Source organism: Delphinapterus leucas, chromosome 14 (assembly GCF_059928025.1).
Source record: "Delphinapterus leucas isolate spDelLeu-1000000601 "Yukka" chromosome 14, BTC_Dleu_Yukka2, whole genome shotgun sequence".
Lineage (NCBI taxonomy): Eukaryota > Metazoa > Chordata > Mammalia > Artiodactyla > Monodontidae > Delphinapterus > Delphinapterus leucas.
In genome coordinates, this window is record NC_143142.1 from 87120565 (window position 1) to 87145900 (window position 25336).

Below are 25336 nucleotides of genomic sequence, written 5' to 3' on the forward strand. Positions count from 1 at the left end.
TAGTAAGTAGTAGCCGTCAAAAAGAAACAAACAAGGGGCACTCAGGAGACTGGCTCCTTTCTGTAACCCTGCCCCATTCCTGGGACCACGTTCCTGGTTTTCAGTGTGATTTTGCTGTATTTCTCTTTGTAATGATAAACAAATGTTTGTATGTTTCTTATTTTACTTTTCTGGTTTATTATTAATGTGGACTTTAGAATTTTGCCTAATTAAAAACTAATTGGTATTTTAATTTTGATTGCATTAAATGCTTAGATTGTTAAAGGGGAGAATTGAACATGTTTAAAATATTGAATCTTTATTGTCAAAATACTCAGTAATGTTTTGTTCAGATGGGTTCAGCACATTATTTAAATTTGTTTTTTTTAAAAAAATATCATGTAATGGCTCTTTCAAATATGTATTATTTGTTATCTGTCTATAGGAAAGCAGTGCATTTTTGTATATTGGTTTTGTAGCCTGCTGTTCTACCAGATTCTCTGAGTTTTCAGGTGTACAACCTCATCTACAAATAATAATTAGGTGATGAGATTTTTGGTTTGGTTTTGTTTTCACCTAGTACATGGGGGGTTTTAAAGTAAACCAGATCTCACCCCCTCAAATTTTCGAACAGTTTTGAAATAGCTGCAGGCATCATGTTACTACTGCACCTCTAAATACTTCAGTTGTATCCCCTAAAAACAAAGACACTTTTCCTCATTATCACAAAACAGTTACCACACTCAAGAATTTAACGTTGCTCTAATAATCCATCTTCAGACGTCTCCATCGGGAGGGGCAAGGACTGACTTCCTGTGAGAGTAGGTGGAGAAGGGAGTTGTGAGCAGAAGAGATACCTCTGCCTTTGACCCTAGAAGAAAAGCGTGAGGACAGGTTCGGGTGGACAGGGGATGCAGGTGTGACAGTGGGAGTCCAGGCCCTTCCTGCTGGCTTAGGGCAGCTTTCCCTTTCTCGGTTTGCAGCTTCCGTAGTCTCTGTGTCTCAGCAAGTTTTCCACTGAGCCAAACGCTAAGAGTTCTTTTTCTGAAGCAGTTAAATCTAAGAGGTCCAGTAAGTATTTATGTCTTAAGTAACTTAGTAGCCATTTGAAAAACTACCGTATGTAAATTAGGTACTTCGTAGCTTTTTAAACCCTGCAATTTCCTGTTTCACATTGATTTTCACTCATTCCCTGCTTTTTAACCACAGCAACTACTGAAAGCCAGCTTCACAACGTTACGATGTCATTGAAACTGAACGGTATTGAGCCAGTCGTCCGTGTGACGTGGGACGGTTGTCGAGGGTCGTGTGTCTTCCCTTGAGGGCCTCTGCTGTCCCTTGGCCCCTGCGAGTCTGTTATGGTCACTGCCGCCTCCCTCTCGGGCTGGATTGGGGCTGCAGAGCCTCATTTTTCTCTGTGAAATGGAGACGTTGCCTTGTCTTCACGGAAGAATGAGGTGGTGGAGAGAGGCATGGGTGTGGGAAGCCTGCTTTTGGGAAGTGGGAGCAGAGCCTGACCAGGGACAGATACGTGGGTTGTGTTACATGTAATACAGGGGTCGTGGCTGCGAACGGATCTGTGTGCGTTGCGTGGGAGGGGAGCACGTGGCTTCTTCACAGCGCCCTTCAGCCCGGTAGGAGGTCAGATGGTTGTTTGCATCAAGGTTCTGGTTTACGAAGCGTGTGTGACGGGATAGCGAATGAGTCAGTTGTTGGCAGAGGGTTGAAACGATTTAACGTGCGGTCTAGGCCGCATCAGCAAGGTGGTGAAGCCTGGTGTGTGTGCGCGCGTGCGCGCGCGCGTGTGTCAGTCCTCAAGGGGGCTCGCTGCGGCGGGTGGGGTGGGGGCGGATGATTGAAGCCGTTCCGACCGCCCTGGCGCCCCCGGTGGACCCAGCCCTGGGGGTGATGGCATAGGGCGGGTGTGCCCCTGAGCCGGGGCCCCGCACCTCTGCCAGCCGCACACCACCGATGCAGGCCAGCGAAACTGCTGTGCTCCATCCTAATGCTTCTTCAGATACACCTTTAAAATTTTTCTCCACCTCCTCCATGACTGGAAAGAGAAATAACGGTAATTCATCATTTCCAGACACTCTTAGGTTTTTATACATTATTTTCAAAACCTTCCCTTCATTCTGTTTTCTCTTCCACACCCTTTGTCCAGATTCTTTTCCACACTGTCCCCCAAGTGGAGCTCACGGTCTCTGATGTCTGCCTTTACCCCGTTTCCTTGTGTCGGTTTCTCGTTGCTGTGACGTCGTCTCCTGAGGTGGCAGCCCCGGCATGCGCAGCAGCTGTGATGGCAGCGTGGGCAGCCTGGTCTCATCTGCGTCCTTGCTGCAGTGGCGAAGCTCCAGCTGTCTTTGTCTTCCACTGTTGTAGGAGCATAAACAGTTCATAGCTTCTGACGCCCAGTTTTTTTTTCCCCAAAAGGCCTTTGAGAAGCGTGTATTTTCTGAAACCAGTTGACTTTCATTTCTATTACTACTAACCTGTCTTCTATTTTCTCTCTTGGAGTATAACAGATTCTCTCTTAGATCAGTAAATAATCACAGGAGAGGAACAGGGCTGGAATAGTCAGAAGGGAGGCTTTTGTGTAACTGGTTTGAAGCTGGGGATGGAAACCGTGAAAATGCTTTATCTTCTTGCCCTTGCGCCACTGTGCTGCTGGGGACAAGGCTCTGGAAGCTGAGAAGTGACATTCAGTAACTTGACCTTAGTAACCCCATGCCGAACAGGAAGTCAGGACCAGCGGTTTCACATGAGCAGAACAACGACAACAAAAAAGGTTTGCAGTGCTTATTTCTGAGGGGAAAATGTGTTGGCAATATGTAAAAAATCGGGTGCTCTTTTTAAAAAAAAGGGTTGTGTTCGGGTGCAGGTTGGGAGTTTTCCTCTCTCACCTAACAGTCTGGTGTCCTACAGTACAGAGCTGGTGGGGTGGCCGAGGTAGTCCGGGACCCCACGTGCTCTGCTCTCTGTGAGTGTTTCTTGTACCACGTGGCTTACAGCGGAGGGAGGGAGGGAGGGAGGGAGGTGGCTCGTCTGCTGTGGGAAGGCCAGATCCAGAGGTGGGCGGAGCATCAGCCTGCTGCCATCCCTTCGAGCGGAAGGGGCACAGTTGCCACACAGGGTGGTTAGTGTTAGGAAGGTCGGCACACAGCCGTGTGCTCAGCTAAGAAACCCATCGTTGTATAGAAGAAGAATAGATACTGGAACACAATTATCAGTCTTGTCCATGTATGTTAAATAATGCATTTTAGCTACCTTTGCCTATTTTGTATGTTTTCATTTCTTAGTTAATTGATTTGAATGTGGTATATTAGTATCGACTACAGGAACAATTCCTTACCTTTAGTTGCACTTAAAATTAACCGATAAGAATCCAGCTAAGATGAAGTAGACCCTTTGTGCCCCTCTTACAACTGAAAATACATAGAAATCACACAGCCGAGAGATCTAGAGGCTCCTGAGGGTGGGAAGAAGGAGGCGGGCAGCTGAGGGCTTTCAGGACTTGAGGAACGTGTGGCAGCGAGTCCCCTGAGCTGCTTTTTTGCCTGCTGTACACCTGGACAGGGCGCTGGAAGAGCCTGCAGCCTTCTGCCAGCAGGCGTAGATGAAAACACGCCAGAAGATTGGTTGCCAACAGCCCAAACTGGGAAGAAGGTGGTCTCACAAGAGAAAATCTTGTTGACGCTGCCAACCCTATTCCAGCCAAATACCCACTGAAGAGCTCGGCGGGGCTGGGAGGAGAGCGATCGTCTACGCCAGCCTGCTCTCCTGCAGTCCCCTGCAAGCAGATGGCCCTCTGCTCCCCTGACCCCCGGGATTCAGTAGGGAGCTAATCTTGCACCCGTTTCCTGGCGGAAGGAGGTGGCACCCAGATCGACCCCCCCTGCCCCACGATGGTGTTAGAGAGCCCGGCTAGAAGCCGGCCTTCCATCCTCTGCTGGGCAGAAGCAGGGCGTGTTCTGATTCCCCGCCTGTGTAGTCTCTCCACCGGCAGCACCAAGACTCAGCCAGGTGATGCGGGATGGACCGGTCTGCACGGGGCTTCCCGCCCCCCTCACAGGGCAGAGGGGCCGTGTGAGGTGGCCCTCCACTCCCCAGCTGGTCCTGCCTCTGAACAGGGTGACACCGGCCAAGAGATGAGCCCAGTGGACGGTGATGGAAACCAGTGCTGCTGGGGCTCAGAGGAGGGCGGTGCCCTGTGGGGTGGGCTAAGGTTTCTCTCCTGCACTGAGCGCCATTTTGAGGCAGACTCCTGTAGGAAAGGAAGAATGGCTGCTGAGAAAGCCCGGGCAGGAGCAAGGACAGCACTTGGGCATTGGAGCCTGGGGGCTCTGAGAGAGGGAACGGGGGTGCAGAGAAAGGTCGTGGGTGGACCCGGGGGAGGGGAGGCGGGAAGGGCAAGCGTTACGGGGTGAGTAGCCTAAAGGCGGTTAGTATTTATCATACTTTATACTCTGTTTGACTTTTAAAAATTATTATATCTTCAGCCAGATGGGGGCTGATAAGAATGCCATATGTTTCCCTGGATGATCTGCTGGCCACTTAGCGGTCACTGGAATTCCCCCAGGACCACCTGCTTCTGGGGCAGGCACTTAGCCACTGCCTCTGCCTAGAGGGCCTGCCGGGAGCTCCGACTGCGGGGAACGCAGTAAAGTGGACGTCCGCCAGCTGCGCACAGGCCTAGCACTCCCCACTAAGACTTGCTCGAGGTGCCAGGTCCTGGGCAGGGAGGGAGGCCCATCCTGGCTCCTGGGTCTGGCTGGGTGTAACACAGCGGCAGCACGAAACCTTCCATCACGAGGCCTGTTTCGGTTGTGGCCCAGCATGTACTTGATCCTGCTTTCGCCGTATGAGCAAATTGTACATAAACCAGAGTTTCCACTCAGAAAATTCTGATCAGTTTCTGAGTAATATCCATGTAGATGTCTCCTGAAATATACTAACCTGCTCATTTGGTGAAAAAGTACCTGAGAAGAGGATGGGTCTGAGCCAAAGCAATGAAAGAGTCAGGGTGCGGGTGGGAGGGTAACAAGTCAGGGTTTATCTCGTGATTGTAAGTCATTAGTGAAAGGAGAATACCTTGCTGTACAGATTCAGGGTGTGGATGCCCCCAGTGCTACACTCAAGATAGGCAGCAAATTTTGTTAGGTGGTTTTAAAATTTTTGACAGTTCCCAAGAAAGAAATTCCTTTATTATCAGCGAGATACTAACAAGACAGTTCATTATTTCCTTAAATTATTATATAGTAACACTAATTTAAAGTTACTTAAGTTGGTGTCATTATTGGATTGCTCAAAGTATTCCATTCATCCTTGTCTTTTCTGCAAAGGATGCTCTGAGTAGTATCAATGAACAACCTCATGTTAATGCTGTTTCTATGCGTTTATGAGACTGTCAGGTGGAGTAATTAGAAGAAAGTCTGATGGGAAGAAATAGCTGTATATTTTGTTGTTTGGAAATAATAGTTTATTCTCATTGACAGGTTACACTTCCATGTTTGGATCATTTAAATAAATAATTGTATTATAGAAGGTCACATGAGTAAACTCATTGAACTTTGTACTGAGTCAACAGTTCATTACTGAGTACTTCCTCTGTGCCAGGCACCGTTCAGCATCTTACATGCACCGTTGTACTTAACTTTATAACAACCCTGTGAGGGCAGGCATTGCTGTCACCACTGTTTCACAGACTTTGAGCGGTCAACACCCCCAGATACACACCGCTGGTGACCGGCAGCCTTCACGTGAACCAAGGCCCAACTCCAGAACATCTGGACCAGTGCTATCCTAATTGACATTTGAGTAATTTAAAATTTATAATGGCTATATTTCCAAAAGTTAAAAAGGAAACAGATGAAATATATTTTATTTTAATATATTTATGAAAATATATCCAAAATACTCTAATTCAAATGTTAAAAGTTGAACTATTTTACATTCTTCCTTTTTTTTTTTTCAGTAAGCCTTTGAAATCCTGTGTGTATTTTATACTTATTCCATAGCTCTGTTCGGGTGCTCAGCCAGGCACTCCCGGACAGAGTCGCGGACCTCTCGGAATTGACTACCCGTAAACCAGATTGAAAGAATGATAGGTGTTTCCATTTAAAAATTTACCAGCTGTCATTTTGTTTTAAGGTAGTCTATTAAACTGTCACCTTAATTTAAATTCTTTCCTGACGCTTTTGTGGTATTGAAGTCATTCTGCTTCTCTTTAAAGTTTTCACAGCATAGATGGACAAAATGCCATTTACCCAGCAGCCAGTTTGAAACAATTCGCTTTGCTCAGAAATTGTATTGTTCTCTCATCCTTCTCCCTATGTTTCTATCAGGAAAGAAATCATTTTTATATGTTCATATTTGGACATGACGATATATTTGTTGAGAGGTGAAATAGTGTTTGTTCCAGAGGAAAGCATCCTTTGTGTATCAGCCATTTACAGTATGAGTTCTTTCAAGAGGTGATGGCTCTGAAGTGTTTGCTCTGCTCACGGGCGGTCTTTGCCTTTGCAGAACCTCATCTGCTCTGAGTGTGGGGATGAGTTCACCCTGCAGAGCCAGCTGGCCATCCACATGGAGGAGCACCGCCAGGAGCTGGCTGCGAGCCGGACTCACGCCTGCAAGGCCTGCAGGAAGGAGTTCGAGACGTCGTCACAGCTGAGGGAGCACATGAAGACGCATTATAAAATTAGGTGTGAGCCTTTTCTTGGGCTAAAAACATTATACGGTACCTTAAAAATGGGCATGCTTTGCTATGACTGGTTACACATCTTGGCTGCTTTAGAAGCAAGAGCAGGGCAACTCATCTCATGTGGTGTCGGGATGTCTTTTGTAGCATGTGTTATGTGTTGTGTCTACAGTAGGACAGGAAAGGTCGAAAATTTAAATGTCAGACTGTATGGATAGACGTTTTTAGCTATATTATAATGTTAAAAGGTGTAGAACAGAGTATTATTGGCAATACATTCTTATGGGCAGGTAACAAGGTGTGTAGAGTGGATTCACAAAGGCCACATTAGCACCCTTTTTACTGAATTGGTTTATTTATACTACCTATTTAGAACTTACATGTTTAAATAGTTACTGTGCTTAGTGTGTATGTAAATATATAAGTAAAACTTCATTTAATCATTACAAACAACCCTTCAGGCCTGATACTTTTATGTCCCCATTTTGCAGATGAGAAAAGGTAGACTAGAGAGACCAAGTAACTTTCCCAAGGTTTTACAGCCATAAGTCAAGTGTTAGGGATTTAAACCCTAGTAGTCTGGCTTTAGTGCTCATAATATTAGCAACCACGCCTGTATTTACATACATATATACATTTATTCCTAGTAAAACTTAACATGGCTTCGAAATTTTGTATTTGACCTATTCCTGATTATATATTTTTTACTGCTATTTCCTTCTCTTAGTGATATGAAATGCAGAGTTGTTCCTGGCCCTTTGTGCTAAGTTAGCCAATGGTGGTGATCAGTGGTCACACTCGTTGAGCTGATCTCTACAACAAACTATAAAAGCCCATATACTGATTAACTTTTTAATGGCGGTATCATCAGTTTAACTTGCCACCCTTCCAAGCTCCAGTATTTAGGAGCTATCTGTACTGTTTAATAACAAGCACCACCACAGCAAAAGGTCCCACACCAGTTAATAAAGTTTGTAAAGTGCCTGAATGCTTTGTAGTATTTATGTATTCTCTTTGGCATTGTGTTTTGGAAGCGTGGACTGAACATCTCCATATGATCAAAGTTCTCCTGTCTTTCCCACTCCCTTCATATTGCTGGTTGTTGACTAATGTGGTTCCCACCTGATGCTTTGTTATTTCGGCGATTTTTAAACTCCCAAAACGTAACGCATGTGTCCTATCACACTAGATTTTTATTGTGATGACGTTCTAGCACAGGCTCTTTTGATTGTCCCCGAAGGTCTTGGAGAGGCAACTGAAGGTGCGTACGTGGTCACTGTGCACTAGAGCGCGCCGGCCCCTGGGCCTTCCGGGGGCCGGGCAGGCTGCCTCCCTCTCGCGGAGCTGCCGTTTAGCAGGGGAGACAGACAGCGGCCAAGCAATCGGATTAGCCGGTGCAGGCTTCAGGCAGTGGGCGTGTTGAGAAGGAAGTAGGACTGGATTCACCTGGGGTGACGCTCCAGGGATGGGCAGTTGCTGAGGCACCTGTCTGATGTAGGCCTTTCTTAGGATGGCCGTTTGAAGTGGGACCCAGGTGAGGAGCAGGGGGAGACGGCCCTGCAGGTCTGGGGGGCATTCTGGGCCTGGTGGGTGGGGAGGGGGGCAGTTGCCACAGTCTGAGCCGCAGGGGGAGGCCGGTGTGATGGGAGCCGGCTGCGGGGTGGAGTGGAGCTCACGGGGCTGAGTGCGAGGCGGCCGGGTCTCGGAGCTGGAGGGCGCTGAGCCCATCCGGGAACGCAGGTGTTACCCCAGGGGCCGCGGGAAAACCTGGGAGGGTTTGGGCCGCGGGAAAACCTGGGAGGGTTTGGCCCACGGATCTGGCTGCCCAGCCTTCAGGCCGCAGCCTGGCTGCTGTGTGGGTGAGGTTGAAGCAGGGAGACCCATGGATCGGGGCCACAGAATGGCGGTGCTGCTCTCAGGCCACGCTGGTGGCTGCAGGGTGGAGAGACGGAAGCTTCTTTGGAGGTGTTTTGGGGTGAGACCAGCAGCTTCTGGAGATGGACTTGAAGTCAGGGGTGAGGGAGAAGGAAGAATCCAGTGTAACTTCTAAGGTTTAAACTTCACAGCTGGGAGCTGCCGTCTCCTGTTGTGGAAAGGAGCAGGCTGAGAATTAACAGGGCTTCATTTGGGACTGACTAGGTTTGAGGCGCCCGGGAGCCTTCAGGGGGTGTCAGCTAGAGAGTTAGGTGCCCAGGGCTGCTGCGCAGAGGAGGGGTCCGAGTTGTTGGAGATCATCAGCGTCTAGGAGGAGCTTGGAGCAGGCAGCCCACACTTGTGTCGACGTAGAAACCACACCTGCACAGGTCTGTGTTTCATCATCACAGGGAAAGCTTTATCTAGAAGAGACATTCCGACTCTCCTCCTCCCCAACCAAAACAATGAGTTTTATGATATTGATACACAAAACTAATACATGGATGTGTGTGTGTGTCCTACACACTTATATGTGATTGATTTCTCATTAAAGCACATTCTGGTGGCCAGTCGACCTAACCTTTCCCATAGGATTTCGATTTAGAAGTGGTGGCACAAGGGATTCGACTTACTGAGTATTTTTCCCTCTACTTATACTAGGGTGTCAAGTACAAGGTCTTATAATCGGAACATTGACAGGAGTGGATTCACGTATTCATGCCCACACTGTGGAAAGACGTTCCAAAAGCCAAGCCAGTTAACTCGGCATATTAGGATACACACAGGTACGAGATACATTTACTTTTGGGTGATTTCCCGTGCGACCTTAAGGGAAGAAAAGGTGCTTTAGAGCCAGCTAGACCTGAAATTTAATCTTGCCTTTTCCATAGTTTGCTGATAACCTTGGTGTTACTTGTGAGATTTTGAGTAGGTAGTGAGATGTGTGAGTCTGCGGCCACAGGGGAACGTTCTGTCTGGAGGGGTAGGTTCGGGGTCTTGAGTGTGGGTAACTTAAGTATTTTCTTTTAATCCATCAGATGCTGGCACAGTATGGAATGATGTTTTGATCATTTTTCTCCCTCTCTAGGTGAAAGACCATTTAAATGTAGCGAATGTGGAAAAGCTTTTAACCAGAAGGGGGCGCTGCAAACTCACATGATTAAGCATACAGGTGAAAAACCCCACGCCTGTGCCTTTTGTCCTGCCGCTTTTTCTCAGAAAGGGAATCTCCAGTCACACGTGCAGAGAGTTCACTCAGAGGTAAGCGTCACACTTGGGGGTGTGGTCCTCACAGGCGTGCAGTACGTCACAGGCTGCACGGATGGCTCTTGAGTTAAGAGTGAACCTGAGAAATTCTCCATTTTAAATGTAGACGAAGAATTTGTGCAGAGCAGACCCTGTTTAAAAAAATACATATATGTGGGCTTCCCTGGTGGCGCAGTGGTTGAGAGTCCGCCTGCCGATGCAGGGGACACTGGGCCTGCTTGTCCGGAGTCTGTGCTCCGCAATGGGAGAGGCCACAATAACACACACAGACATGCAGACACACACATATACACACACACAAGACATACACACATATACACACACAGATATACACACATACATACACATATACGCAGACACACATATATATACACACATTTGAACCTTTCTGGCTTATTATACATGGGAGAAATATAAAATACTATTTTTTGTCTTTTTACCAACAGTATTATACCTTTGATGAATAAATGTTTGGAAATAATCATAATACCATTCTTAGCTGTGGTCCGTCAATCTGAATGCTAACCTATGTCATCCCTTTAGTGAACCTGAAACAGACACTTCCAAGTGTAAGAAATTGAGAGACAAATGAAATTGAGGAGAAAGTATTTTTCTGGTGCTAGTATTGCTGACCTTGCATATGGGCCCATTCACATTTTCTATCAAACAGAGCCCTGGTCGGTGTATTTCCCTCCACACTGCATGTTAGCTAACTATTTCAGCCAAACTGATGTTTCTAATTTTTTTGTTGTCTCCAAGTAATACTGATTTGCAAACTCTGGAAGTATTTCTCTTAAATTGGTTCAGCTTTGCTCTTACTATTATTTTTTTAAATATTTATTTATTTTTGGCTGCATTGGGCTCTTTGTTGTGGCGCGCAGGCTTCTCTCTGGTGGCCTGTGGGCCTCTCTCTAGGTGCGGCGTGCGGGCTCAGTAGCCATGCGGCATGTGGGATCTTAGTTCCATGACCAGGGATCGAACCCGTGTCCCGTGCATTGGAAGGCGGATTCTTAGCCACTGGACCACCAGGGAAGTCCCCACCTTTGCTCTTGTTAATTGTCATGATTTGGTGTCTTATTTAGTCTAACTGTAGATTATGAAGAAATATTTAAGCAACACAAATACTTTTATCATGGATCATTTATTTTATATAACTACAATACTTTGGAGGATGAAAAGCATCACATTCCTAAAAGCATATGTATATCTTTTAATTTTTTCCTTGGAGTAAATCCTTAAGTAACACTAAAATGAAGAAAACCCTACATACTTCATATAGTTTGTAAAGAGACTGAGAATTTCATATGCAGTGAAGTTGCTTTTAAAGACTAAGTTTTATTATCTAAGACCCAGAGACACTAGGAAGAGCATGTACGTATCCGTGAGGTTACCTTCCGATCTGAGAAGAACAAATGTGGGCTGTGTAGGTGACTCTCGTGGAGCTCCCTCTGTGTAAAGGTTGCTGAGGAGTAACAGTGCGTTTAAATGCGCAGCAACTGGAAAATGGCCCCTGAGAACAGTCCCAGGGCGTCCTCGTTGGTGCTCCCGGCTTTAGGAAACCCTTTCAGGGAAGGCCGGGGACTCGCCTGCCCCCAGCCTGGGGACACCCTGGGACCTGCGGTGGGACAGGAGCAACCTCTAAAGATTGCTTGTAACATTATCTAATCCTGTGATGAGTCTAAAGCCGTAAAGTTCATTCTTAGCAAGGTGCTAGGTGGAGTGGAGGTCTTAGCCAAGTTCAGAGCCGGCTGGGCTTGTTGAGTAGTGCTGAGAGGATACTGTAGGTGCTTCCCCTGTGCCTGGGTGGCCCTGTCCCTGCTACTGCCCTGTAGTCCACTCTTGGCTCTGTCGTAGTGTTAAAAAGTAGTCACTATTAAAAAAAAAAAAACAAAAAAAAGTAGTCACTGCCGTGGACGATTGGACTTGGTGATGGAAGATGTATACATTGCATGGCCATCCATCCTGACTTGTATGTTCAAGGCTTAGAGTACAATTATATCTAACTGTCTGGCCTTCGTTATTGCACACTGTGCTTAACTGTTTAAGAAGTTGAGAACATGTCAGACATTTTTTTACTAGCGCACAATAACTGAAAACTGTGATTTTTCACTTAACCGGTTCTGCCAGTTCTGATTTATAGAAAAGACTGAAATTTCAATTAATCTCATACTGGCAATATTGATTAAAGAGTTGGGTCATTGATTCTAGACCTACCTAACTTATAAGAAAAGGTATGATAAAGGGTTAGATTATTTCTGTCATTTTAATTGAATGATAAATTATGATTTGCCATAATTTAAATATTTTAATCTAACAGTTGTAAAAACTTCTTTTTTCTTTTTTAAGGTCAAGAATGGCCCTACCTATAATTGTACAGAATGTAGTTGTGTATTTAAAAGTTTAGGTAGCCTGAACACTCATATCAGCAAGATGCATATGGGTGGGCCACAGAATTCAACAAGTGCTGGAGAGACGGCTCACGTTTTAACGGTAAGCTTAGTAAGCTGGTTGATAGCAGGTGTTCTTTTACCAAAATCTGTCACCTTAATGATGACCTTGAAAATTGAATATTATTTAGAATAGTATTTAGTACCGTAAAGATGCTATGAAAGTTTCCTATATGGAAGTATGGTGCTACTTTTATTTGTTTGTTTAATGAGTGAAAGGAAATCAAATTTTTAAAAACTTTAGAATAATATTACGTGATTCTGATTTATGGACTGTCATCTGAACCGGTTAGAAATAAGACAAAATGTAATCATGTAGTCATTAATTTATGAAATTGTAATTCCTATGGTCAGTGTTATTGATGATTATTATTGAATATTCTTTATCCTTATGTTATACTTTAAGAATCACGTCTCTCTTTAAAGTAATATTTCTCCAGGTCTACTGTGACAGTGATACTTTTTCCTGAGACCTTGGACTTTTGGGAAACTCAGTTGTATTTTTCAGTACATGTATTTAAAATTGTATGACCCCCCCAAACACACCCCCTTTTACTCCTTTTTTTGTAGGCTTTCATAGCTCAGCCTTGATCTGCTACTTCTACTACCCTCCCAAGTGATCATAAATGGCAGCATCTAAGCATAGAGTTTGGTGTCCTAACGAACAGCAGAGACTTTGGACGTACAAGTCTCGGGAGTGTTGAAGTAGCTCGTGAGTGCCGTCAGCTGATAGTCTGTGTTAAGTCAGCAGCTGCCTCCTACCAAACCAGAAAATAGGCCTAGTTCGTATTTAGCTCCCAAGCACGAGGCTCACCGTCAGTGTTTACTTTTTCTTTTCTTTTCTCACAGCACTTGCAGCTTAGGACGATTCCTCAGCTTACTCTTGATCAGGGAGGATGTTGTAAGGAAGCTCTAAAACTGGAGAATAATTAGAGTCTAATAATTATGTCTTAAATTCTATTTTGGACTGAGTATTTTTTAAATAAAATTTTCGGTGTATAAATCAAGCAAATATTCATTTCCTTTGGCAGTATGCGAATCAAATATGTAGATATAGTGAATTACCTGGAATGATAATACAAATCATTTTTAAAATTTACAGTCTCAGTAAAAAACTGAAAATGTAGTATAGGGGTTTGGAAACCTGTGATCCACGCCACCTTTTACCCTCATCTGCGTGTGCAAGAGCGCTCTGTGTCAGGTTATACGTACTGTTTCTCAGGACTGTCTAGGGGTCAGTGTCCAGCCCTCTGAACACTGTCTCATTTTGCCTCTCCCATTTTCTAAATCTTGACCTTTGTGCTTTACTTTGGAGGGTTTTTTTCAACTTTATCTTATAATTCTTTCCTTGAATTTTTTTTAAGCTAGTAAGGTTTTTAATTTCTGAGATCTCTCCTTGTGATCTGATTGTTTCTTTTTGAAGATACTCTTTTCTGGTTTGTTGTACTTTCCTTTGAAATCTAATCAGCATTTTCTCTTAAAAGTTCTCTTCTAGTCATTGAATTGTCTCTCTTGTGCATCTCGCCACTCCTTCTTCTTTCAGATGTCTTATAGTTCTTGGTTGCCTGCATTTAAGAAGGGGAGCATCAGGAAACCTGCCTCTGAACTTTTTATGTGTGAACAGAGCTGGTTGAACTCCAGGGTTACTTGTAATTGGCCAGGGAACCAGCTCTTAAAATTGGGGTCCCTGGTGGCAGAATGTAAACGATTTTTTGTTTAATCTGGGGAACTAAGGGCCACAAAAGGTGCCCTAGCTCTCCCCAAATAGTTTTTTCATTTTTATCTCTTTTAGAGGCAATCCCCCATTTTTTTGCCTGAAGGTAAGTGCCTAATTGCCATCTTTTCTATGGAGGAAGACGGGATTCATTGTCAGTGATAAGTATTTTAATTAATAGACTTTATTTTTTGGAGCAGTTTTAGATTAATAGTAAAAGTGAGCGGAAAGTACAGAAAACTCCTGTAGACTCCTCTCCAGCAACTCACATAAGTTATTACCCCCATTATTACACCTTGCATTGGTGTGGTGCACTTGTTACAATTGATGGATGAGTACTAGTGTATTATTATTAACTAAAGTCCACAGTTTATGTTAAGGTTCACTCTCGGTGGAGCATGTTCCGTCGGTTTGGGCCAGTGTATAATGCCCTGTTATCCACCATTCCAGCATCGCGCAGGGTAGTTCTCTGCCCCTACCGTCTTCTGTGTATGCGTTTCACATTCCTGGGTTTCTGAGGAATCAGATCAGCTCTCTCTTCACAAGTTCTTGGCTGTAGCTTTACAGAGCATTTATTCCTCCAATGCCCCTATTTTTCGGGAATTAAAAGAAAAATTTTAAACCACAGTGATCTCTTGCTTATTTCCTATATTTTGTAACTCTTTTACTCCTTCATTTTAACGGACTAAGAGGGAGATGAGGCTTGTGTGCTTCACCCCCATCTTGAAGCAATAGTCTCTGCCGCCACTTACAAGACTTGAATTGTAGTAGAAAAAATTCATTGAATATATTTTTTTAAGGGCCAGTTTTGTGTCTAACTTAAAAATCAGTGAGGCATTTTATTTAAAATTTACATTTGGATAGGTATAGCTGACTCACTTTGTTATAAAGCAGAAACTAACACACCATTGTAAAGCAATTATACTCCAAAAAAGATGTTAAAAAAAAATTCATGTTTGGGATGCTAATTTTGGGATTTTAATGCTCATAAGGGAGATATGCCTGTTTATTTCCTTTTTAAAAAAAATTGGTGTACAAATTAACGTAATCGTTTATATTTTTAACGCAATGTTGCTGTGTTTCAGGCCACGCTGTTTCAGACCTTACCTCTTCAGCAGGCGGAAGCCCAGGTCACGTCTGCTCCGAGGCAGCAGAGTTCCCAGGCGGTGGCCGATGTCATCCAGCAGCTGCTGGAGCTGTCGGAGCCGGGGCCTGCGGGGTGCAGCCAGCCGCCTCCGGCCGGCCAGCAGCTGAGCATCACGGTGGGGGTCAGCCAGGACATCCTGCAGGTGAGCCATACTCGCCTGCCCCTGTCTGTGTTTGTCAGGGGCTGGGCGTCAGCACTGACAACGCAATATGCAGGTCTTGTCAAAGGAAAGGGGTCTTCATGCAAAATGTGTCGTCGTTGAAAAACTGTATTGAAACAAAATATGCTTGTTTGAGTACTTATGGACAGCGCAGCATTTGAAATGATTTATCACTCGATAAATAAAAAGTTTAAAACTATAATTTTTTCTCTGTATGTGAATTTTCTTGAAAAGTATAGGCGTTTCAGAACTTCCTTGTATCTACCCTTGTTGACAGAGGGTAAGGAATATTTCCTCCTTTCCCGCTGCGCTCCTTGGAGATAGCACTGCCTGTCTTGACAGTGTGTGAGCGTCCCTGCTCCTGTGGCGCTGGAGCGCGCGGAGGGCAGAGGGCTCTTCTGAGTCTTCCTCCCCGCCCAGCTCCATAGTCACCGCCTTCATTCCCAAGCAGAGACAGCCTTCTCTCTCCTGTCCCTCTGTTTACTTACTGACGTGAGCACTAACCTCTCCCCTCTACCTCTGTGGTGACAAGTTGGCCGGGGTGTGAAGAATCTCAGGTTGTCATGACGGCTGATGTCGTGAGGGTGACCCCGCTGTAGTTTCAACCAGTGATTCCTAAATGTGTTACAGACAGCTAGGGTTGTCTGAGAGAAAATTTCTGAAAGGCAAGTGAATTAATTTCAGTGCCCTTGAATTTAGAACTGTAAATGCTTGCCACACCAGACTTTGGGTGGAGATGAGATGTCAGATATCAGGAGGGATGTTTCGGCCTCCAAGGGCTGGGCGTTTCGCTCAGAGATGACTGCTTGGCGATGTAGCTCTTAACGCCCAGTGGGGTGGAGTCAGAGTTCCGTAGGTCAAGCTTGGTCGCGTCTATGTAATTGACTTTGGCGGGCAGGTGTGGGCATCGTGCCTCCTAACCTCCTAGTTCTGTTCTGTCTCAGCAAGCCTTAGAAAACAGTGGGCTGTCTTCAATTCCAGTTGCAGCGCATCCCAGCGACCCCAGCCACGCCAAGACCGCGGCCGCTCAGGGCCAGACTCCAGACGCTCCCAACGTTTCAAGGGAGCCAGCTGACCCTACGGCCGCAGAGCGGGAAGAAGAACAGGAGAGCCCAGAGAAGTTGGATAAAAAAGAAAAAAAGATTATAAAGAAGAAATCTCCGTTTCTACCTGGTAATTTCAGTATGTTTTAAGGTTTAGACACTTTGGGTGGCCTATTGCTGGTTCTTAAGAAACACGCCCTCCTTTTTCCTTCTGAAGGTGGTATGTTTGTTGAAGGCTCTGATAGCTCTACCTAATAGCATTTGTTTATCGTAAACTTCGTTAAACTTACCGACGTCCCTGTGATTAGGGCCCCTCCTGACTTGTCCCACCGCCGCTGTCAGGCCCCTCCTTCCCTCTAGCCCTTCCCGCCAGTCTCTGCCCCTTTGTCCCCCAGTGCCGCCGCCTGATGCTTCTAAAGCCCCTCCGCTCGAAACCCTCGGCCCTTTCCTGCCGCACCTGCTCCGGCACCTGCTCCGTTTCTCGGCCCACAAGCCCTCTGCAGCCTGCCCCAGCGTGCATTTCTGTCTTCCCTCCCGGGTCACCTGGATGCAAGCTTCTGTTATGGTAAACTTGGGTTCCTGCTGTTCTCAATGTTCTCACGTCTTCTGAATGGCGGGGGTTTCCCCAGGCTTTTCTGCATCGTGAATGTCTTCTTCCTCCCCCTCCTCTCCTGTTCTCTGTGCAGACCCGGGTGGTCATTTGAGGCCAGATCATGGCGCCTCGTCGTAGGAGCACAGGTCTCACCCCTCTCAGTCCTGCAGACTAGAATGTTTAGGACCCCTGCGACCCCTCACGTCACTTGTGGACAGCTAGAATACATTCCCTTCGTTTCCGAACACCCCACGGTGCTCAGTATGGCTCATTGCATGGGAGCACGCATTAATGCATCTTTCTTGAAGAAAATAGATTCCTGCCTTTTGGGAAAAGCGTTCCTTTGAGAATATTTTCTCAGTGAATATAACTACTCTGCCCCTCTCCGGTGTCTTGGGGGCAAGTGCTTTCTTTCTGGAGAGCATGGAGTAACCCTGTCATCTCTGTTAACACTTCTCAGAATGTATTTTCTCATTGTTAACGTGCGATTGTGAGATCCTCGTTTCTCAACCCACAAAACATTGTGGCCCTACTCTCCTTTTTCTTTGGGTCTGGCCCCGTCTCCAGGGGGCCAGTCCATAGGACGATGGAATCTAAGCAGTTTACTGTCTGGGTTTTCCTGGGATCTAGAGAGGCAAGAAGGAAATAAAGGGCCATTGCCACAAATTTTTAATAATAGCTCTATGATAGCCTTGTAGGTTACACGTTTAGCTGTGCGTTCTTGAACGTCTCCTCTATGTGCCCCTGATAAACTGATGGAAACCCATAGGTCTTGCGAAACGTTTTGTACGAGTTAACTGCTAGTCGTCATGCTGAGCCTATGAACATGCTCTGATGTGGCTGGCTGCAGGCAACATACACGTCTTCAAGTGAAAGGCCAGACCTGGCTTCCTGAAAGTAACGAGGAAGGGAGGCTTCATCCTGGGCCGTCCCATATCTTTAGGTGTTAGAAACAGCTTTCTCTTTTGCACTGAGCATTATTAGATGGAGATTTCAAAATGGAACTGCAGTTAACCGTATTGTACACTGTTTTAATGTGGAGAGTTGTGTTCATCGAGTGTAAAGATTATGCAGATTAATTTTTGAAATACTTGGATAAATGAAGTACTTAGAGCACTTAGCAAGCTTATGTAGTTCTAGTAAATTTTAGATTAAATGTGATCCTTCCTACAGGTTGGAGCCAGCTTTTTTTGTTTTAACCATCTCTCTGATATTGTGATGAGAAAATTATCATGGGGACATGTTTCTATACAAAGATATTCCTCTTGATTAAAACTTTATAGGGACGAGTATACGTTTAATGTAATGACTGTTTCTGAAAATACCTCTTCAGGAGTAGTTGACACCATCTGATACCCTAAGAAGACCCTGAGCAAACTATTATTGTCTCATAAGTCGTAACACTTTCTTAACAGCTTAAAATTAGCCTTAATTACATTTCCAATTGTACTCTGCCATCTATAGCTGTCACTATTTGATTTATTCAGTTTTGTGAGAGGGAATCTTTTTAGTAGAATTTGCTTTGTTATTTTAAGAGGTATTTTGTGTATCGGTTAAACGTTTAACAAATGCTTTTATATTTATCATAAACCTTGTGATGTATAAATCATTATAAAGCTTTTTTTTTATCTTCTTTTTTTTAACATCTTTATTAGGGTATAATTGCTTTACAATGGTGTGTTAGTTTCTGCTTTATAACAAAGTGAATCCGTTATACATATACATATGTCCCCATATCTCTTCCCTCTTGCGTCTCCCTCCCTCCCACCCTCCCTATCCCACCCCTCTAGGTGGTCACAAAGCACCGAGCTGATCTCCCTGTGCTACGCGGCTGCTTCCCACTAGCTATCTACCTTACGTTTGGTAGTGTATATATGTCCATGCCTCTCTCTCGCCCTGTCACAGCTCACCCTTCCCCCTCCCCATATCCTCAAGTCCATTCTCCAGTAGGTCTGTGTCTTTATTCCTGTCTTACCCCTAGGTTCTTCATGACATTTTTTTTCCCTTAAATTCCATATATATGTGTTAGCATACGGTACTTGTCTTTCTCTTTGTGACTTACTTCACTCTGTATGACAGACTCTAGGTCTATCCACCTCATTACAAATAGCTCAATTTCATTTCTTTTTATGGCCGAGTAATACTCCATTGTATATATGTGCCACATCTTCTTTATCCATTCATCCGATGATGGGCACTTAGGTTGTTTCCATCTCCGGGCTATTGTAGATAGAGCTGCAATGAACATTTTGGTACATGACTCTTTTTGAATTTCGGTTTTCTCAGGGTATATGCCCAGTAGTGGGATTGCTGGGTCATATGGTAGTTCTATTTGTAGTTTTTTAAGGAACCTTCATACTGTTCTCCACAGTGGCTGAACCAATTCACATTCCCACCAGCAGTGCAAGAGTGTTCCCTTTTCTCCACACCCTCTCCAGCATTTATTGTTTCTAGATTTTTTGATGATGGCCATTCTTACCGGTGTGAGATATCTCATTGTAGTTTTGATTTGCATTTCTCTAATGATTAATGATGTCGAGCATTCTTTCACGTGTTTGTTGGCAGTCTGTATATCTTCTTTGGAGAAATGTCTATTTAGGTCTTCTGCCCATTTTTGGATAGGGTTGTTTGGTTTTTTTTGATATTGAGCTGCATGAGCTGCTTGTAAATTTTGGAAATTAATCCTTTGTCAGTTGCTTCATTTGCAAATATTTTCTCCCATTCTGAGGGTTGTCTTTTCGTCTTGTTTATGGTTTCCTTTGCTGTGCAAAAGCTTTGAAGTTTCATTAGGTCCCATTTGTTTATTTTTGATTTTATTTCCATTTCTCTAGGAGGTGGGTCAAAAAGGATCTTGCTGTGATTTATGTCATAGAGTGTTCTGCCTATGTTTTCCTCTAAGAGTTTGATAGTTTCTGGCCTTATATTTTGGTCTTTAATCCATTTTGAGCTTATTTTTGTGTATGGTGTTAGGGAGTGATCTAATCTCATACTTTTACATGTACGTCTCCAGTTTTCCCAGCACCACTTATTGAAGAGGCTGTCCTTTCTCCACTGTACATTCCTGCCACCTTTATCAAAAATAAGGTGACCATATGTGCGTGGGTTTATCTCTGGGCTTTCTATCCTGTTCCATTGATCTATCTTTCTGTTTCTGTGCCAGTACCATACTGTCTTGATTACTGTAGCTTTGTAGTATAGTCTGAAGTCAGGGAGCCTGATTCCTCCAGCCCCGTTTTTCGTTCTCAAGATTGCTTTGGCTATTCGGGGTCTTTTGTGTTTCCATACAAATTGTGCATTTTTTTGTTCTAGTTCTGTGAAAAATGCCGGTGGTAGTTTGATAGGGATTGCATTGAATCTATAGATTGCTTTGGGTAGTAGAGTCATTTTCACAATGTTGATTCTTCCCATCCAAGAACATGGTATATCTCTCCATCTATTTGTATCATCTTTAATTTCTTTCATCAGTGTCTTATAATTTTCTGTGTACAGGTCTTTTGTCTCCTTACGTAGGTTTATTCCTAGGTATTTTATTCTTTCTGTTGCAGTGGTAAATGGGAGTGTTTTCTTGATTTCACTTTCAGATTTTTCATCATTAGTATATAGGAATGCCAGAGATTTCTGTGCATTAATTTTGTATCCTGCTACTTTACCAAATCCATTGATTAGCTCTAGTAGTTTTCTGGTAGCATCTTTAGGATTCTCTATGTATAGTATCATGTCATCTGCAAACAGTGACAGCTTTACTTCTTCTTTTCCGATTTGGATTCCTTTTATTTCCTTTTCTTCTCTTGTTGCTGTGGCTAAAACTTCCAAAACTATGTTGAATAAGGGTGGTGAGAGTGGGCAACCTTGTCTTGTTCCTGGTCTTAGTGGAAATGCTTTCAGTTTTTCACCATTGAGGATAATGTTGGCTGTGGGCTTGTCATATATGGCCTTTATCATGTTGAGGAAAGTTCCCTCTGTGCCTACTTTCTGCAGGGTTTTTATCATAAATGGGTGTTGAATTTTGTCAAAAGCTTTCTCTGCATCTGTTGAGATGATCATATGGTTTTTCTCCTTTAATTTGTTAATATGGTTTATCACATTGATAGATTTGCATATATTGAAGAATCCTTGCATTCCTGGAATAAACCCCACTTGATCATGGTGTATGGTCCTTTTAATGTGCTGTTGGATTCTGTTAGCTAGTATTTTGTTGAGGATTTTTGCATCTATGTTCATCAGTGATATTGGCCTGTAGTTTTCTTTCTTTGTGACATCCTTGTCTGGTTTTGGTATCAAGGTGATGGTGGCCTCATAGAAGGAATTTGGGAGTGTTCCTCCCTCTGCTATATTTTGGAAGAGTTTGAGAAGGATAGGTGTTAGCTCTTCTCTAAACGTTTGATAGAATTCACCTGCGAAGCCATCTGGTCCTGGGCTTTTGTTTGTTGGAAGATTTTTAATCACAGTTTCAATTTCAGTGCTTGTGATTGGTCTGTTCATATTTTCTATTTCTTCCTGATTCAGTCTTGGCGGGTTGTGCATTTCGAAGAATTTGTCCTTTTCTTCCAGACTGTACATTTTATTGGCATAGAGTTGCTTGTAGTGATCTCTCATGATCTTTTTTATTTCTGCAGTGTCAGTTGTTACTTCTCCTTTTTCATTTCTAATTCTATTGATTTGAGTCTTCTCCCTTTTTTTCTTGATGAGTCTGGCTAATGGTTTATCTATTTTGTTTATCTTCTCAAAGAACCAGCTTTTAGTTTTATTGATCTTTGCTATTGTTTCCTTCATTTCTTTTTCATTTATTTCTGATCTGATTTTTATGATTTCTTTCCTTCTGCTAACTTTGGGGTTTTCTTGTTCTTCTTTCTCTAATTGCTTGAGGTGCAAGGTTAGGTTGTTTATTCGAGATGTTTCCTGCTTCTTAAGGTGGGCTTCTATTGCTATAAACTTCCCTCTTAGAACTGCTTTTGCTGCATCCCATAGGTTTTGGGTCGTTGTGTCTCCATTGTCCTTTGTTTCTAGGTATTTTTTGATTTCCTCTTTGATTTCTTCAGTGATCACTTCGTTATTAAGTAGTGTATTGTTTAGCCTCCATGTGTTTGTATTTTTTACAGATCTTTTCCTGTAATTGATATCAAGTCTCATGGCGTTGTGGTCAGAAAAGATACTTGATACAATTTCAGTTTTCTTAAATTTACCAAGGCTTGATTTGTGACCCAAGATATGATCTATTCTGGAGAATGTTCCATGAGCACTTGAGAAAAATGTGTAATCTGTTGTTTTTGGATGGAGTGTCCTATAAATATCAATTAAGTCCATCTTGTTTAATGTATCATTTAAAGCTTGTGTTTCCTTATTTATTTTCATTTTGGATGATCTGTCCATTGGTGAAAGTGGGGTGTTAAAGTCCCTTACTATGATTGTGTTACTGTTGATTTCCCCTTTTATGGCTGTTAGTTTTTGCCTTATGTATTGAGGTGCTCCTATGTTGGGTGCATAAATATTTACAATTGTTATATCTTCTTCTTGGATCGATCCCTTGATCATTATGTAGTGTCCTTCTTTGTCTCTTCTAATAGTCTTTATTTTAAAGTCTATTTTGTCTGATATGAGAATTGCTACTCCAGCTTTCTTTTGGTTTCCATTTGCATGGAATATCTTTTTCCATCCCCTTACTTTCGGTCTGTATGTGTCTCTAGGTCTGAAGTGGGTCTCTTGTAGACAGCATATATATGGGTCTTGTTTTTGTATCCATTCAGCCAGTCTGTGTCTTTTGGTGGGAGCATTTAGTCCATTTACATTTAAGGTAATTACCGACAAGTATGTTCCTATTCCCATTTTCTAAATTGTTTTGGGTTCATTGTTATAGGTCTTTTCCTTCTCTTGCGTTTCTTGTCTAGAGAAGTTCCTTTAGCATTTGTTGTAAAGCTGGTTTGGTGGTGCTGAAGTCTCTTAGCTTTTGCTTGTCTGTAAAGGTTTTAATTTCTCCATCAAATCTGAATGAGATCCTTGCTGGGTGGAGTAATTTTGGTTGCAGGTTTTTCTCCTTCATCACTTTCAGTATGTCCTGCCACTGCCTTCTGGCTTGCAGAGTTTCTGCTGAAAGATCAGCTGTTAACCTTATGGGGATTCCCTTGTGTGTTATTTGTTGTTTTTCCTTTGCTGCTTTTAATATGCTTTCTTTGTATTTAATTTTTGACAGTTTGATTAATATGTGTCTTGGCGTATTTCTCCTTGGATTTATCCTGTATGGGACTCTCTGCGCTTCCTGGACTTGATTGACTATTTCCTTTCCCATATTAGGGAAGTTTTCAACTATAATCTCTTCAAATATTTTCTCAGTCCCTTTCTTTTTCTCTTCTTCTTCTGTAACCCCTATAATTCGAATGTTGGTGCATTTAATGTTGTCCCAGATATCTCTGAAACTGTCCTCAGTTCTTTTCATTCTTTTTTCTTTATTCTGCCCTGCATTAGTTATTTCCACTATTTTATCTTCCAGGTCACTTATCCGTTCTTCTGCCTCAGTTATTCTGCTATTGATCCCATCTAGAGTATTTTTAATTTCATTTATTGTGTTGTTCATCATTGCTTGTTTCATCTTTAGTTCTTCTAGGTCCTTGTTAAATGCTTCTTGCATTTTGTCCATTCTATTTCCAAGATTTTGGATCATCTTTACTATCATTATTCTGAATTCTTTTTCAGGTAGACTGCCTATTTCCTCTTCATTTGTTAGGTATGGTGGGTTTTTATCTTGCTCCTTCATCTGCTGTGTTTTTTTCTGTCTTCTCATTTTGTTTATCTTACTGTGTTTGGGGTCTCCTTTTTGCAGGCTGCAGGTTCGTAGTTCCCGTTGTTTTTGATGTCTGTCTCCAGTGGCTAAGGTTGGTTCAGTGGGTTGTGTAGGCTTCCTGGTGGAGGGGACTAGTGCCTGTGTTCTGGTGGATGAGGCTGGATCTTGTCTTTCTGGTGGGCAGGTCCACGTCTGGTGGTGTGTTTTGGGGTGTCTGTGGACTTATTATGATTTTAAGCAGCCTCTCTGCTAATGGGTGGGGTTGTGTTCCTGTGTTGCTAGTTGTTTGGCATAGGTTGTCCAGCACTGTAGCTTGCAGGTCGTTGAGTGAAGCTGGGTGCTGGTGTTAAGAGGGAGCTCTCTGGGAGATTTTCGCCGTTTGATATTATGTGGAGCTGGGAGGTCTCCTGTTGACCAGTGTCCTGAAGTTGGCTCTTCCACCTCAGAGGCAGAGCCCTGACTCCTGGCTGGAGCACCAAGAGCCTTTCATCCACACGGCTCAGAATAAAAGGGAGAAAAAGTAGAGAGAATTAGTAGGAAGTAGGAAGAAAGAAAGAAAGGAAAGAAGGAAGGAAGGATGAAAGGATGGAAGGAAGGAAGGAAGAAAGAAAGATAGAAGGAAAGCAGGCAAGAAGGCAAGAAGGAAAGGAGGGGGGGAGGGAAGGAGGAAGGAATGAAGGAAGGAGGGAAGGAAGGAAAAAAGACAGAAAGAAAGAAGATACAGTAAAATAAAGTATAATAAAGTTATTGAATTAAAAAATAATTAGAAAAAAAAAAGGGACGGATAGAACCTTAGGACAAATGGTGGAAGCAAAGCTATACAGACAAAATCTTACACAGAAGCATACTCATGCACCCTCACAAAAAGAGGTAAAGGGGAAAAAATCATAAATCTTGCTCTTAAAGTCCACCTCCTCAATTTGGGATGATTCATTTTCTAAAGGAGGGAGGGAAGGAAGGAAGGAAGGAAGGTATAATAAAGTTAATAAAATTAATTATTAAGAAAAAAATTTAAAAAAAAACAACAATGGACGTATAGAACCCTAGGACAAATGGTGGAAGCAAAGCTATACAGACAAAATCTCACAGAGAAGCATACACATACACACTCAGAAAAAGAGGAAAAGGGGAAAAAATCATAGATCTTGCTCTCGAAGTCCACCTCCTCAGTTTGGGATGACTCGTTGTCTATTCATGTATTCCCCAAATGCAGGTGCATCAAGTTGATTGTGGAGCTTTAATCCGCTGCTCCTGAGGCTGCTGGGAGAGATTTCCCTTTCTCTTCTTTGTTCTCACAGCTCCCGGGGCTCAGCTTTGGATTGGCCCCGCCTCTGCCTGTAGGTCGCCGGAGGGCGTCTGTTCTTCGCTCAGACAGGTCGGGGTTAAAGGAGCCGCTGATTCGGGGGCTCTGGCTCACTCAGGCCGGCGGGGGAGGGAGGGGCACGGAGGGCGGGGCGGGCCTGCGGCGGCAGAGGCCGGCGTGACGTTGCACCAGCCTGAGGCCCGCCGTGCGTTCTTCCAGGGGAGTTGTCCCTGGATCCCGGGAACCTGGCAGTGGCGGGCTGCTCAGGCTCCGCGGAAGGGGGGTGTGGACAGTGA

At 43.7% G+C, this 25336-nt stretch overlaps 1 protein-coding gene across 15 annotated transcripts in view; it reads left to right on the forward strand.

Annotated features, from left to right (window-relative positions):
* The window catches only part of ZNF236 (zinc finger protein 236), a 102440-nt gene that overhangs the window by 18291 nt on the left and 58813 nt on the right, over positions 1–25336 (forward strand). For 14 of the 15 annotated variants that reach the window (XM_089895331.1, XM_089895333.1, XM_089895340.1 and 11 more), the window contains 6 exons: positions 6505–6683; positions 9254–9378; positions 9681–9853; positions 12206–12349; positions 15106–15309; positions 16272–16500. In XM_089895331.1, the coding sequence (XP_089751457.1) occupies positions 6505–6683; positions 9254–9378; positions 9681–9853; positions 12206–12349; positions 15106–15309; positions 16272–16500 (1054 nt within the window). Of the gene's footprint in view, positions 1–1188; positions 2768–6504; positions 6684–9253; positions 9379–9680; positions 9854–12205; positions 12350–15105; positions 15310–16271; positions 16501–25336 lie in introns of all 15 variants that reach the window. The other variant, XM_089895343.1, reaches the window with a different exon arrangement.